The 15864-nt window shown below is 40.1% G+C and overlaps 1 protein-coding gene across 1 annotated transcript in view; it reads right to left on the reverse strand.

Annotated features, from left to right (window-relative positions):
- Positions 1 to 211: 211 nt before the first annotated feature.
- Positions 212 to 15864, reverse strand: part of FBLN2 (fibulin 2) — a 79839-nt gene continuing 64186 nt past the window's right edge. Inside the window, exons 8-16 of the mRNA XM_009481609.2 lie at positions 15380 to 15514; positions 13093 to 13230; positions 12627 to 12770; positions 8260 to 8388; positions 7605 to 7730; positions 6845 to 6961; positions 5830 to 5958; positions 1543 to 1666; positions 212 to 569 (exon numbers count right to left, since the gene is read on the reverse strand). Coding sequence (XP_009479884.1) covers positions 212 to 569; positions 1543 to 1666; positions 5830 to 5958; positions 6845 to 6961; positions 7605 to 7730; positions 8260 to 8388; positions 12627 to 12770; positions 13093 to 13230; positions 15380 to 15514 — 1400 coding nt within the window. The remainder of the gene's footprint in view (positions 570 to 1542; positions 1667 to 5829; positions 5959 to 6844; positions 6962 to 7604; positions 7731 to 8259; positions 8389 to 12626; positions 12771 to 13092; positions 13231 to 15379; positions 15515 to 15864) is intronic.

The following is a 15864-nucleotide window of genomic DNA, read 5'->3' on the forward strand; positions in this document are numbered from 1 at the left end:
CCTTCATTGTCAAATGATGATGTAAAGAATTGCTAAGAAAACATACAAAGATAAAAATTAACTTAATTTACAAAACCAATAAAAAAGTTTAAAGCAATGATAGAAAAATAATATAAAGGCTAGATACATTAAATGCCAGTTCAACAGTATTAAGCTTTGGTAGAACAGTTAAAGAGCATAGCACCAATAAAATCCAATGTCAATACATGCTTCAGTACGCATGAGCTGTGATGAAAATGTAAATTTTGGCAAGAAAAGTAGTGTATGTTCCCTGACGCCACAGTTTCATTTCAACATCTAACAAAAAGTCTTTAGGCTCTTTCACTTGTCGCTGAAGATAGACAATGCCCGTGTACGAGTTCAGCCTTCGAGTGCTGAAGTAGTTTTCTTCATTTCCCTTGTTGATAGTAAGGATTATGTTGTCTCCAGCATAGGCAGGCGACGGTCCAATACGGAAAATATGAGCTGGGACCACGATATTGGTTTGGAAGTTCAGCTGGTAATAGGTAATACGAACTGGGGTATTTTGGCAGTCCAGATAATTAAAACAACTGATTCGTTCACACCTCCTAAGAGACAAGAAATCAAGCACATTCAGTGTCCATGTAATAGCAGGTAAAAATATATGTATTTCAGAGTATTGCAAAAGTATTAGACAAACAGGAGTCCCAAATTTCAGCTGTGTAATTACCAGCTGCTTGTTCTGCTTTTACAGTGCCCATAAAACATTTGTAAATTATGTCAGAGTACAACAGTGTAAGAAAAAGATCATGGACATGGGGAGCTGTGTTGGGAAGCTCCACAACGAAGAAAGAGCCAGAATCATGCTGCAAGCAGCACAGAGCTTGGAAGAGCAGTCTGTGATTCATCACTGACAGCACAAGTCTGGGACAGTGCTCCAAGAAAGGAAAACAAAAACACTTAAAAAGGTAGCTAAAACTGGGAATGGGAAACAAGCTCCTCATCTTGCAAAGCTGCTCAATTCTGTAAGACAGGAAAAGTATGTTTTAAGTCATAAGCAACTAAATATGGCTTCCCAAAGCAGTGGCAGCCATTGAGGCAGGAAATGGGTAGGGAGATTTTGGGGCTCCTGAGCCTCAGCTGCTGAGCATTATCCTGCTTCCCTTCAACGTTTCAACACACTCTGAGGAACTGCAATCTGAATATTAAACAGGGGCCCCCAAACCACTGTAGAAGTGGTGCACTGAGCAGCCTGGCAGCTACTGCAATGATATAAGCAGCATAGAAGATCCTACTTTTTAAAAACTTGATTATAAACAGAGCCCTTTTAGAGCAAGTAGAGCTGCAAGCTCTGATAACTGCTGTTACAGCAGCAGTTGGAGGGCAAATGGGGGCTCTAGGGCTTGGAAGAAGGAAGAGGCAAAACCAGACAGAAACTCTATATGGGGAAAGTCTATGTGCTCCAGGTACCAAAGCATCTTAGAGCTCTGAGCACTTACACCTGCCCACAAACTTAAGCACTATGTAACATCCACAGCCACTGTACTGGGCTGCTCACTTTGTTGCAATGGTGAAACTTACATGTCAGATACTTTTCTGTAGTTGGAAGGGCACTCGAAGGACAGGCAGCGAAAGCTGCCCTGGATGTTATAGCAAGTCTCTGCAGCTGAACAGTTATGGGTTCCTATTGCACATTCATCGATATCTAACAAGAAGAAACACAAGGAAAAAAGACATTCTAAGGTCAAAAATAAGAAGCAATCACAATTTATGGGCTGTAATATGCTTATGAGACTGTGTGCGTCAGAAGCAAGAGGAGTCTGTGGGTTTAGCTCTGCAAGCTGAGGGCTCTTGTCTTCACTGCTCAGTTGCTTTGTGTTACCTCTTCAGTACCTGTGCCTGCTGCCTGCAGACCAGGACTGTGAGAACACCAGAGGAAACATCTGGGGAGTGAAATGCCCATTCAGGTGAGGTGTGTCAGATTCATCTCTGTGCACAAACACTTGCTGGCATTTGGAGTGATAGGATAAATCATGCTGATTCCAATTCTGCTGAAATTCATGTCTTCTGCAGAAAAAAATTTCCTTCCTTGACATTAGCAGTTAATAAGAGATGATAGTACCACTCAGCAGTGTGTGCAATAAACAAAGGAGCCCACTCTTCCCTACAAACAGCTTATGATCCTTTTCACACTGTTTTGATAGTCCTTCCCCTGCTTGGCAGAGACTGTGGCCAACTGCAGCCACCCAGCAAATGGCCAGGGCTGGCCTTCTACCGCAGGGGAAGTTTGTTTCTTTCTGTACTTTGCAAACATTTGCACACTCCTGTGAACCTAGCTATTCTCATTCCAAAAACTTCTGATGCAACACAGGGTTTAACTTCCAGTGGAGAATAAACATGAGAAAGAAAAAAAGTTGTCAAAACCCAAGATGCTCCTGTCTTGCCACTTTCCACTGCAACGAAACAAACATTCAAGGTTCAAACCAAACATGAATATCTAGACAGAATCGCCTGTGTTGTCATATTCTCCCTTGCTCCTGAGGTGTCAGAGATGTGTTGTAAGTAATATTATAAACTAGGCTGAAAGGAAACAGAATAAAATAACCAAATAGCAGTAGTCTAAAGCAGTGGAACCCTAAACTTCTCAGACCAGCCAACCTGTCCATCCCCGCAGCCGCTGTGTAAGCTTTCCACAGCTGTTCTGACTGAAGATAGTTTTTTAAATAGTTTCCTGAAGGTGATAGGCCAATTTTTACAGCTTCAGAGGTCACTGATACTCCCTGAACCACAGTTTAACGCTTAGACCTAGCCTATGTCACGTGTGGTGTTTCTAAACAAGCTGTTCAGCACGTGAACACAGTGCACATGTAATAAGCTCAATAGCTGGGGGAAGCATCTAACTTGTTTCAAACAGCAGAGCATCTGGATGAACTTGTGCATGGTATAGACACTGCGTGCAAGCACTGGAGTACAAGGGACAGTCCTTGATGAAAGGTGGCCACTTCTATAAATCCGTCATACACTGCATAATGTGTGTGATCACAATGGCTCCTTCTTTGTCGACAAGGCTGTAAAATGTCCATATATCCCAAGCAAACAAACATTCCCCCATTATCTATTCTGCAGAGAAGCCTTTCCCTCCCCAGAGCAAACACACATAATGGATGGAGGGATGCCCTATGACTGCCTACACATTATGCATTCACAGCCTACTGTGACAAAAGCTATCCCTCAGGAATAAACAAATCCCATCAGAATATAACTAACCCATGTTAAAAGCCAACAGGAATTCTCACTGACTTTTTGAGAAATGAGAAAGTTGGACTATGCCAGGAGAAGAATTTATCTATGCAGGAAAGTTTGCCTGGATTAAAGCAGGGGGCAAATACAAAGCAAAGTATCCACTGCTGTACAGCTGCATGATCCAGGAGATGTAAGCTTCACCAGAGTGACTACTATGAAATACGGGAACTTAGGAACAACACTTTAGAACAAGGGACACATTTTTAAAAAATTAAGTTAAATGTAAGTATCTCCCCATAATGAGAAGTAATGTTGCAGAAGACAAAAAGACATTTAAAGCTCAGAGACACTTCATGGCCTAGAGCATAAACATGGTTACCTAAATAATACATATGCGCAAGCCCAAGCCATGGACCTTAAAATGCTGAAAACCAGATGCAATAACAAGGATCCAGCTTGAGCAGAAAATATTGGCAAAGATCTCACAGTCACATTGTGTACTCCCAAATGTCTAGACAATGCACGGAGGCTTTCAAATGAAATAAATGCTAACAGACAAACCACGTGGACTGTGTAGGGCTCTACAGTTCTGCCAATTGTCAGAGAAGAGAGACACTTAGAGGAAAACTATAACCTCCCACTCTCTCCATTCCCTTGGGATGAGAACTGATCTCATACACTGAACTGACTGGTTTAAAAGTATTGCAAAGAAAAGTATACAATAGGAAGTAGGAGAGAATCAAAGTAAATTAAATCCCTTGCTGATTCTCAGAAGTGCCCCTAGGTGAAAAGAAAATTTCTTCCATATTGCAATCATTGTCATGAAAGCACTCACTTCACCAGTTTGGCTATGCTGCAAAATACCATAGGCAGTTTCTCCAAAAAGATCCATATGTTGAGATGCTATTACATGAGATACAACTCATCTGTTTGAAAAAAAGAGTACACAGAATGTACCACCAGTAACTCTTAACTGTTCAGATGATGAGCAACTGGGGCCAGATCTTCAGCTGGTGGAAACCAATACAATCTTGAGTTTATTCCAGCTGCCATCAATTCAGGCTGTTTCTCTCACCCTGTTTTCAGAGAGACCTCAATATATAAGCCTGCCCAAACTTGTAACTACACACTTGCAGAGCTCAAAAAAGGGGCGGGTACCCAGGGGTTACTGCCAGTGCCTGACTGAATGCCAGCTTACCCAGCCATGCACAGAGCTGCTGCACATGCAGTAAGTTTTGCAAGTAGATCAACTTCACCCTTTAAGGAAGGTGCATGTACTAGGTGGCATAGGCACTTCAAAAAGTTTTTCCAAGTGTTACTGTATAGATCACTTAACAGCAACCCTCTCCACACAGGGTGAGTGTGCAGGGAGGATTTCACACCACACAAACAATGCAAGTGCGATCCACAGGTCCATGTGGCAAACCTTTTTCCCCTGTCTCCAGCACTTGGAGCATGCTTGGTGCCTCCGGCTCAGCTTGGGAGAGCTGTGCTGGCCGATTAATGCCGTGACTCACACTATTAACTCTGGAAGACGTTCTCAGCTCACATCTCACTGCTGGCAGAGGTGGCAACTAACATGCCAGCACTCAAAGATAGCAGGAAAAAAAAACCAAAAAAAGCCTAAGGAGAGTTATAGCTGCAGTTTTCTAAAGGTGACTTTTATGTAAGAATTTAAATGCACATGGATGTAACTGCATTCATACTTAAAAACACATTTTAAAAATATCTTTAAAAATATTTTAATTGTCATTTAGTCTGTTTCTCTGCTCCCAAGTCAGGACCAAGTATGCTCATGCTGTTCATGATTTACACAGTGTAAATTCACTGCCGTTACCACTGAGAAGAGAATTTAAGCATAGGAGATACATAACCAAAAGTTATGTGAAGGGTTCCTGAAAAACCAAGAGCAGGAAATGCCTGCTAGTTAGTGTAACCGCCTGCAGGAATGCATGTAGAGTACATAAAGGTAATCAGATCTTCAATCATCATTACACAGTGCATCCTTTGGAAGTGGGGGATTTTTACTTAAAAACCAGACAGCTGCACACCAGATGAAAAACACCAGACACCCAGAAGACATTTCTATGATTCTGGAGAAAAGGGGTGTGTGGGGGGAGGATACATGTCATTTACACTAACATTCACTAACACCGACATAATTAAGCTTAGGTGGCAGACTTCTGGATGTCCAAGTCCCCATTACAGCACCTACCTTCAACTCTCCCAGTTTTCTGGGGCAGGAAACTGCAACTCATAAAGAAGCCATGGATTTCTACATCTAGCACCTCTAAAAAACCAGATCTCTTACTGCTGTGCCAAGGTGCACATACAGCTCATGCAAGTAATCAAGTGCCCCAATTTGAATGAGGAAGTGGGCTCCCTTAGGAATTAATTTAAACAAGTAGCTCACATTGACAGCTGAGTTGCCACAGTATGTTTTTCTAACAGAGGAAAAAGCTGACATTGCAGATACCAGTATTTGGCAACTTTGTCAAATACTGTCTTTTTAACAGTGAGTAATATAAAACATGGAGGCTTGATTGAATAACCATAATAGCTTAGATCATTCCAAGGATTAAAGCTTCATGACACAATCCTTTCAGTTCCTAAACTCCTCGTTACCTCGACAGGTTCTTCCATTTGCTGCCATCGTATATCCCTGCTCAGGACAAGCACACTGATAGCTACCAGGAACATTCACACAGCGGAAAGTACAAAGAATGCCTGCACTCTGTATGCACTCATCGATATCTGGGAAAAAAACACAATTACAAACATATGAAAAAAAGAAAAAGAGAAACCTGAAAAGGGAGGCCATAGAACACAAGGAAATTCTTATCTGACACATTTATAATGTATTCTTAAACAAGAATGCAACCATGAAAGTTTGACATTGCTCTAGGACTGTTGATGGTGCTTTCTGAAATGCTGAACACAAGACTCCTCCCAAAAATATTGGTTGCATGTAGTATGGACTCATGGAAAAGAACAACAAGTCTAGGGCATATCTGAGTTTGAAAAACTCTCTCTGGCACCTCTGTAATTCTTCCAGGATTGCTTTGGGGGCTTCCTTGTGCTAGGAAGAACATGGGTTTCTTCACCATTTCTTAAACAGAGACTCTCCAATGTGTCAGTAGTGGTAACTCCAAGAAAACAGGTAAAACCTTTCACCTCTCCATTCTGATCACTCTACTCCTCATTTACCCACCACGAGCAGAAGTAAGAGCAAGCCTTCACTCAACCATGGCTGAGTGGAGGCTTTAATCGCTGCAATATAGGTAAACATATCTTCCCTTCTAATTTTTTCAATCATAAGCTCTAGCCCCATGAAACAGTAACCTCACCGGTTCTATGGTCACACGAGTGTGTTTTCAGCCCCAGGAGGCATGAAAATGAACTGCATTTTCCAATAGCTGGAGTTACCTGTTGCAGCTTCTGCAGCAGGGTGTAACTCATAATCATCCTTGGATGATCTTAAAGGTCTTTTCCAACCTAAACGATTCTATGATTAGGCATCACCTGCAGCATTAGGTACTGCTGAGAGTTAGACAGCACTTACTGTTAAAGAGTTAGACAGCCCTAACTGTTAAAGGGTATACACATATTTTAACTTGACCTGAAAAAGCAGCAGTCTTACCTTTACAAGAATGCCCATCTTCTGCTAGCTGGAAACCTTGCCTGCAGTAACACTGATAGGAACCATAAACATTGGCACACTCCTGGCTGCAGGGACTAGTATCACATTCATTCACATCTGTATCCAAAAACAAACCCACAGACATTGCCACAATGGTTCAGAACAGTATCTTCCACCATTTCTTGCCTCTGAGAACAGCTACCAGATCCTTCTGGTCAGAGTGAATAAGGATGGACTAATTTGTCCCAAGATGATGTTTCTGCTCCCTAGGCAGAATGCCAAGAAGTGTGAGGATGTCTGTTGCACCTGAATTTCATTTCCATATATACCAATGAAAACGCACACGCAAGCATGTGTTTCAGACCTTATATGTTATGGTTGATTATAAATATGTAATTTTTGCCTTAAAAAAGTCATGAAGAACTTTAAAAATTTCCATTCAATTAAAAATATTTTTTTTTCAAGTTTTGTCACTACCAAGTTTCATCTTTATTAAAATTTGAATGAAAAGTTTCCTATTCTAACTTTGTTATGTTCTCGTTTTCTCTCATCTGGAAGGAAAGGAAAAAGTATGTGAGGGAAAGTAAGAAAGAGGAGAAACTTGTCAGCTTTCATCTGACAGTTTGAGTGTTTGACTGAATATCTGCAAATCTGAGCACACACAAATCATGGATTTACTATATTTATATTTCACCTCAACTCCTTCTTTAAAGTCCCTTAATTCACACTGCAATTTCTTCATGGAAAAAATATCTGGTACCTTCACAGTGCTTCCCATCATAAGACAAGCGGAAACCAGAAGAACAAGTGCAATGGTAGGACCCAGGAGTGTTCTCACATGTGTGCTGACACAGGCGTCCAGGGTAATTCCAGCACTCATTTATATCTGCCAGCATAACAAGCAAATATACAATCAACTTAGAAACAAAAGCATCAAACAAGATGCAGGAGGATATTTTTAAAAGTGTCAGAGATTGATTTGCAGAGCATGCAATGCTGTAACCTCAGGTTTTATGCTGTCTGACTTTGTGCTCTAATTGGTGTACAGTAGCGATAAAATACAAAATGCTGTATCATCGTCTCTTATGAAGAAAGTTGTGAAATCTTCAAAAAGATAAATTTCTACAGCAGCAGAAGCATAACCCATTGGAAAATACTTTGCAGATGACTTTAATTGATAACCTGCAGCTAAGCCAAACCAAGGGCACCTGGTCCAAAATCACAGCATGGAGTGGCAGAGCTCTAAATGGCCAGTCATACTGAATGATGGCTGCTTTGGAGGTGATTTCATTATCTTTTGAGGCACTGCAATGCAGAACTAATAACTGCACACTACAATGGTGCTAAATCCTGCCTTGAGGTCCAAGGCTCAATCAATCAATCAGTTGTTTCATCTCATCTTGCACCTTACATACCAACACAGCTTCTGCTGAATGCATCGTACTGATATCCCATCTTGCAGTCACAGCGATAAGCCCCAGGAAGATTATGACAAATCTGCCCTTCGCCACAGCGGTGTACACCAGTTTGACATTCATCCACATCTGCAGAAGCAGAGAAAGCAATTAGTTTAAATATCATTTGCTGAAAATCAATGTTTACAAAGAGAAAAAAATAAATTAATTAAATAACAGGAATAGAAGCTGTTAGGGTTGTCCCCTGGACAGCATAAAAATACCAGCTTCTCAGAGTCAGCTTAATATATCTCCAAGTCAAACTTTTGAAAAGCAATACATTATCTTAAAAGTGAAAATGGTAACTGTAACTGCAGTGGAGCTTTCCCAGCATATTCTGCATTTCAGTGTAAACACATTTTGATTCTGATCAAACCATGACATTTAAGCACCCTATTCTGATGTTCTGCCATTACATTACGGCAAGCCATTTAAAGCAAAACAAGAACTAGCCAGAAATTTTGCTCATCCCTTCAATTAAAGTAATTGCTATTTCCATCTCTAGTTGCCCTTTCAGTCTTGCTTCTGCTGTCTACCTTTTGCTCCTTCCCAATGTTGATTGTTTTTCTTTTCTCAATCAATTCACATTTTGATATTCCTCATGGCCTCTCATCCAAAATCCAATACCAAAAAATTAGTTGCTTTTCCACTCCCATGCATCACTTCCAATCTCTTTTAAAAATTCTCAGATGAAGATGAGAGTTTTCAATATATGCTGATTTACAAGACTTGCAACATGACTAAATAGCTCATCAGTAGCTAATAAATCCCTGTTACCATCTGTGACAAGAAGCATCAAAAAGTCTGATTAACCCTCAGAAACTTGTATTTCTTCAAGTATTCTTTCTGCCATTTCCTAAGCCATCAGATCTGCTTCCTTCCTATTATTCACATCTTCAACTACTTTTACAACCCAAATCCCTGTTCATGTAATATTAATTAGGATGGTAGTCTAAGGCTGGAGATTCTCCATACTGCCCTATTTCAAGTCATAAATTTGAGCACCATTTCATTTCAAAGGGTTCCTGGACAGTTCTCCATCAAACAACAGCCTTGGAGAGTGCTCCGGAAAGCAGTCACTTGCTGAGAAAATGATGGGGAATTGAGAGCAAGTTACTTATCACAGAAACTTGGATTTGGAAAAGTGGAGATTGTATCAACCCTGATGATAGGCGCTAACAAATACTTTGTTCAGTATTTCAGCATAGATTCCAACCTATACAGTCCCTGCTAGCACGGGGGTTAGAGATGGCAGGGAATGCCACTTGCCAAGCAAGGAATTCCTGACAGGGTCATAGATTTCTGCTGAAAGACTGCAATCTCATTTTTGTTTAAGATCACAGGTAGCATCAAAACACGGAAGTTTCTAATGCAGATACAAATGTATAAAGCAGCAGTTTTATTTGTAATGAATTCATGTGTGCAACCATTTCATTAGTTTGTCCAAAATTCTATTTTCCATTGCATTCAGACTTTAATTAGTTCTAGGGGATTACACCACCAGAAGTGTGCAACAATAGTTGTTTGTAGTTGTTTGAAGTTGTTTGAAGTGTAACAATAGTTACAGTAGTTTACAGTTAAATGTAAGAGGTAGTTTTTAACAACTCATTTACTAAACCAGAAAATGTGCTGGTTTTGGCTGGGATAGAGTTAATTTTCTTCATAGCAGCTGGTACGGGGCTGTGTTTTGGATTTGTGCTTGAAACAGTGTTGATAATACAGACATGTTTTCATCATTGCTGAGCAGTGCTTACAGACTCAAGGCCTTTTCTGCTCCTCACACCACCCCACCAGCGAGTGGGCTGGGGTACAGAAGCAGCTGGGAGGGGACACAGCTGGGACAGCTGACCCCAACTGACCAAAGAGATATTCCATACCATAGGACATCATGCTCAGCATAGAAAGCTGGGGGAAGAAGAAGGAAAGGGGGGGACATTCAGAGTTATGGCGTTTGTCTTCCCAAGTAAGCGTTGTATGTGATGGAGCCCTGCTTTCCTGGAGATGGCTGAACACCTGCCTGCCGATGGGAAGTAGCAAAGGAATTCCTTGTTTTGCTTTGCTTGCGTGTGCAGCTTTTGCTTTACCTATTAAGCTGTCTTTATCCCAACCCACGAGTTTTCTCACTTTTACTCTTCTGATTCTCTCCCCCATTCCACCAGGGCGGAGTGAGCAAGTGGCTGTGTGGTGCTTAGTTGCCAGCTGGGGTTAAAATACAAACATTTTAAATAGACATGAATCCTCTAACAGACAGGGTGACCATACTAGTGTAGGTCCGCTGGAGAAATGTGCAGATGATGTATTTACTACTGTGAATAAATCTGAACCAGGAATCTAATTAGCTCTTGTAATGCCTTAAAGAAACTAGTCTTTATCATAGAAAGGGGAAATTAGCACCATATGCTTTTCTTTTTTCTTCTCCATGCTCTCTGCCTACTTAAAGAAAGTCATACCAAAAAAATACTAAAAGATATAGACTGCAGAGACAGAGTGCACACAGCAAAGACAGAGAAATCACCAATTAACATTAAACATTTTTTTCCCATGATCAAACTAGAGAAGCTTCCTTACACCTGCTCCTTAAAAGCATTGTCAATCATGTAGAGACAAAGTATCATCAGTTATTACAATGCACTGTGTTATCTCATCATGCTTTAAAGATATAAATGCTGTATGAATAATGGCAATTTCCTCCTCTGTCCCATATTTACACACAGTCACTCTCTTTTAGGAACAACTGGGGGAAAAAAGCTGGATTCTTCCTGTAAATCATCAGTTTGAAATTTAGGAACATAATTTGCCCCAGCCAATAACAGGGCTTGAAAATGAAGGCTGTTAGCACTACAGCCAGGACTTCTGAGCTGCTCAGTGATGACTGCTGACTTGTGAAAAAAATGGCATTCACAGAGATGTTGGCATGGTGGTAACCTGAAAACAATTTCAGGGTCACCACACTTCAGGTGGCACAAAGCCCAGTTGACTTTGCTGAAACAGGACTGATCAAAACTAGCTGAAGAACTGTGTCTTTACAGCAACTGAGAGACAGGAGTTTTGGACCTTCCCTTTGTAACAACTGAAATATTTCAGGCTGCTGTATAATAGGACTGCAAATGAGACTGCACTACTTTGCCCTGAACTTAGGAAACACAACCCCCTAGAGCTCTATTAGGAAGCTTTCTCAATTTCCTCAGTTATACACATAAACTGTTCCAGGCTTGCTACTTCCAAATCTTCCCCACCTTCTCATTGGCCAAACATGGTCTGGATAGTCCTGGAGGTAAAATCATGAAGGGAGATAGAGCATAATGAGCAGCAAAAAGGAGAATGCAGAAATTTATGTGGAAATGGGGTCTATCTATACCACTATTTTTCACTACAGGTTGCTAGTCATGACCAAATTAATAGCTGCCAACATGGCTTCCACCCACCTGTAGCATCACAAAGCATTTTTTCTTTATTTTTCATCCTTCCTTTTATTCAAAGGGAACGTAAATAGAAATCATTAGCTTATCATCACTAATCAAAATGCTGATTTGTCATTTCTTTTCCCCCCTGCCCCCTGCTGTCATTTTATGATTTCCTACTTAGTGTAACACAGAACATAGGGAATTAAAGAATACATAGCCAGCCCTGCCTTGGGCACCAAGGACCAAGCTGTCAATTCCTTTGTGCCTAGTGTTCTCATTTACAGAACAAATGCTAATAAGAGATGAAATCTGCTATTCTGAGTCAGTAACTCCATAAACACATTGGAACAAACACAAATCAGTAACAAGCTGCGTGCCAGCCTATGTGAATATTTCAACATGCTTTTCGCAAAGAAAGTAACGATTTATCCTAAACATACACACAACTGGATGTAAATGGGGAACACCATTCATAGCACTACAAAGAACATCCACTTAGTACTACTCTTGTGAGTGCACAAACTCAGTGTTTCTCATTTGCTGCATCCCATGGCTTCAGATCATATAACTTACAGTGAGATACTGCAAAAAATAGCAAAAGATCATGGTTTTGACTGACAACATGAGTTTAAAAAGTAACTAAATCACATTCACTCCAGAACAGAAGCCAGTAAATCCCATATGCAGTCAAAAACAATGTCACCTGGCATACCAAGAGGAATTCCATGCAGCAGTCACACATCAGTGCAGCATCCTGTAGTGCAAACAAATCACTGAGCTGCTCGGACAGCAAATGCATACAGCAAATTCCCATTCCTCAAATACATTTAGGAATCTGGAGGTAACTCAAAAACTCTTTTTAGAGCTGAAATGTACTTTTTCCTCTGAGAGGGCACCTGACCAGACACTGGAGTCAGACCTTACCAATGCATCGGGTTCCCTCCTCATTGGAGTGGTAGCCTCTGCTGCATGTCAGCATGTTCCTTTGGCAGGTGTAAGACCCAACAGTATTGATGCAGTTGAATCCTGGTTTACATGGCTCAGGAAGAGATGTGCATTCATTAATATCTGGTGAAGAAAATTAATTAGAATACTAAGAGAAGCTATTTAACCTTTCTGGACTGTTCTCTTCCAGCTGTCACTTCTTTTCCTTCATTTCAATTTATTGTACTACACAGATAAGGCTCATGAAGGTCTGCTTTGGTAATGCTTTTGAATTCAACATGCAAGTATGTATATCTTTAAAAGGACAACAACATTTAAATTAAATTCACAGCAGGATTTGAGGAAAACTAATGTGGTCAATATACACCCCTTGGACAGGCTAAAAGGAGCTGGAGTTGGCCAGTGCTTCTGCACATATTACAAATGTATTGCTGGTCACACTTACCAACACAGTTTCCCTCAGGGTCTTGTAAAAATCCATCCATGCAGCGCTGCTTTGACTCACAGTAGAATGATCCTCCTGTATTCTGACAAACGAAGTTTACTTTACAACTATGAGTTCCTCTCTCGCATTCATCAATATCTGTTAATCAGATCAAAACACCAAATTGTGAGTAGCTAAGCTGTGATTTTCAGTAGTCTTCATGATTAGTTAACTTCTCAGAAAGGAAGTTGGGAAGCATTATTTAAACCAGACACCCAACATTTCCTATGGGAAATCTGAGGTTTAGGTGTGTTTGCTCTTGGATGTATGCTTCAGCATAGGCTTCAAAATTTGTCAGATCCTGCAGCAAATTTGATTCAGGTCCCTACTGCCTTGTTCACAGCTTTTGTTGTAAACAAAAAATACTGAAACATCTGCAGTTTTAAAATCCTAAAGACCCAAATTAAAACTAGGAATAAGGTACACAAAATGTGTACCACACGTCTCTTATTTCTTACATACCTCAGGAATTCTAGGTAGAAACTTACCTCCAGTGAATTTGATACTAATAGGGCACCTCATTTGAACAGGGCTGGGATTGCACTGTATACACAGGCATGTGTGTGTGTGTATATATATATATATGTACTTATGTACACAGAACAAACACTTGTCCAACTCTGAAAACTATTCTGAAAAAAATCTGAATGAGATGTAGCAATATTAGTAACAAATTCTGTGGGGTTTTTTTTATTACTCTGCAGCCAGACCTCAACACAGCTTTCTCATTTTTATTATGTATATGAAATTATTTCTCGAATTCTGTTTACCAACTTAAATGCTTGCTTTCTAGGCACATTGAAAACACTTCCTGCAAGTTTCAAACTTATAAATTTACACCCAACTGATCTGTGTTGAGTAACTGCAAGGATCAGCTGCTATAGTGGCATTGCTTCCATTTTCCAGTTGAAGAAACCCCACCTAGGAACAGACTTCAGCTATAAATATGTTCAAAATTCAGTTCTGTAAATATTTTCAAATGATGCTTTAACATATGCTGGTTCCTGAGAACACTCCCTATGATGAACATCTTTACCAGAACATAAAGACAAATGGAGGAAACTCCATAATTGAGGAGTCCCCACTCTTCCAGACAGACAAGGGGAGAACTTCTGGCACTTCTCTTTCTATTCTAACTCCTCAGTTAAATGTTAAGGTCACGAGAGAACATGACCAGTCTCCCAGAAGGTACTATATTAGTAAGTCTTCCTACCATATTTATAGACTGAGACGAAGAAAAATGTGGAATTGAGTATTTCATAAACCTCTGCTAATTCCATAGTTATCTGTAGGCAATTTTACACAGAGTAGTTCTGAATTTTTAGTCTTTCTTGTAAGTCATTAATTTAAAGGCTACTTTAAAGCAATTTGTAAATTTTATAATGTTATAATCTAACTTTAAAACTAGAAAGCAATTTAGATTATAAATAAATGTTAGAAAAGCTATAGAATCGGACAACAGAACAAGACATTCACAAACAGCCTCTTTAAGTAAACCAAGGTTTACTTATGACAGCTGTATATAAAGTGAGATTTCTGATAATTTCTATTTCATAACCTTATGTTATATGTTCAGAGCTAAGTTCTTTCCTTAGGCATCTCTTACTCCAGCTGTCAAGAAACTTTGTGTAAAAAATTTAGGAGTAAATAACACTGACTTTTGCTCTGGAAGGCAGGGCATTGTGTCTCTTGCATATCCTGTGCTGCAGAGCAACTTCTGCTATGCTATGACTACTGAGGTTAGCTTCCCCATTAGACCTCTATATAGACCAAGAGGGAGGAGATGAAGAACTTCTTCTTAACCCCATGACCATTCCAAATGTAAATAAATGCAGACAGACCTCCTAAACCAGGGAGGACCAGACTGAGTCAGCCCCATGATCCATTCAGGCTGTGATTCAGTGTTCAACAGCAAACAGTATCAACCCCTTCAGAGAAAAGCAGAGCTAGGCAGAGGAGTGAAATAGGAATTCCTTCATCAGTGATATCTATAATGCTTTAAAAACAGGATAAATCGTAATTCATAAAGTTTCATCCATTTTCCAAATAATTCATAGTTATTGCTGGAAACTATTTCAAATAAGTGAATGTACGAAGGGGGCTATTAAGCCAAAGATTTCCATGATGATCAGCCTTTTTTAGTTACAACCCTGATATCACAGATCAGCAACAAAAAAAATGCTTTTCAGTCCCTTTCCTTTCTTTTTTGGTAACAGCAATTGCATCAGCTGAGAAACACTTGTCTTACCAACACATTCTCCATCCTTAAGTTCATAACCTGGTTGACAGCTCAGTTCCTGGAGACATTTGAATGATCCCATCGTGTTGACGCAGTGCTCTCTCTGCTGGCAGGTGTGCATATCTGTTACGCATTCGTTAATGTCTACAAGAAATTAGTTGAACAATTCAGTGCCTAATATTTATGAAGTGATCTGCCTCTTTCTGGTCTTTTGAAAGGAGTCAAAAGCTCAAGTGAAACCATTTCTTCCAAAAGATAGTCAATATAGACTTTGCTACAGTGTTCTGATGAAAGATTTTTTTATTCCAGGATCTTTTGTTAGCACAGAGTAACTCGAGGTATAAATCACAGGGAGATTTCCTTCTCCTCCCCTCTTCCCAAACATACAGTGGATGGTGCAGGCATTGAGGACAAGAGATGCACAGAACTGATTAAATGCAGGGTGCACAGAGGATTGATAATCAGCTTCTGGTTTACTGGGTAGAAACCTTCTG

This window comes from Pelecanus crispus, chromosome 7 (assembly GCF_030463565.1).
Source record: "Pelecanus crispus isolate bPelCri1 chromosome 7, bPelCri1.pri, whole genome shotgun sequence".
In the NCBI taxonomy this organism is placed as follows: Eukaryota; Metazoa; Chordata; class Aves; order Pelecaniformes; family Pelecanidae; genus Pelecanus; species Pelecanus crispus.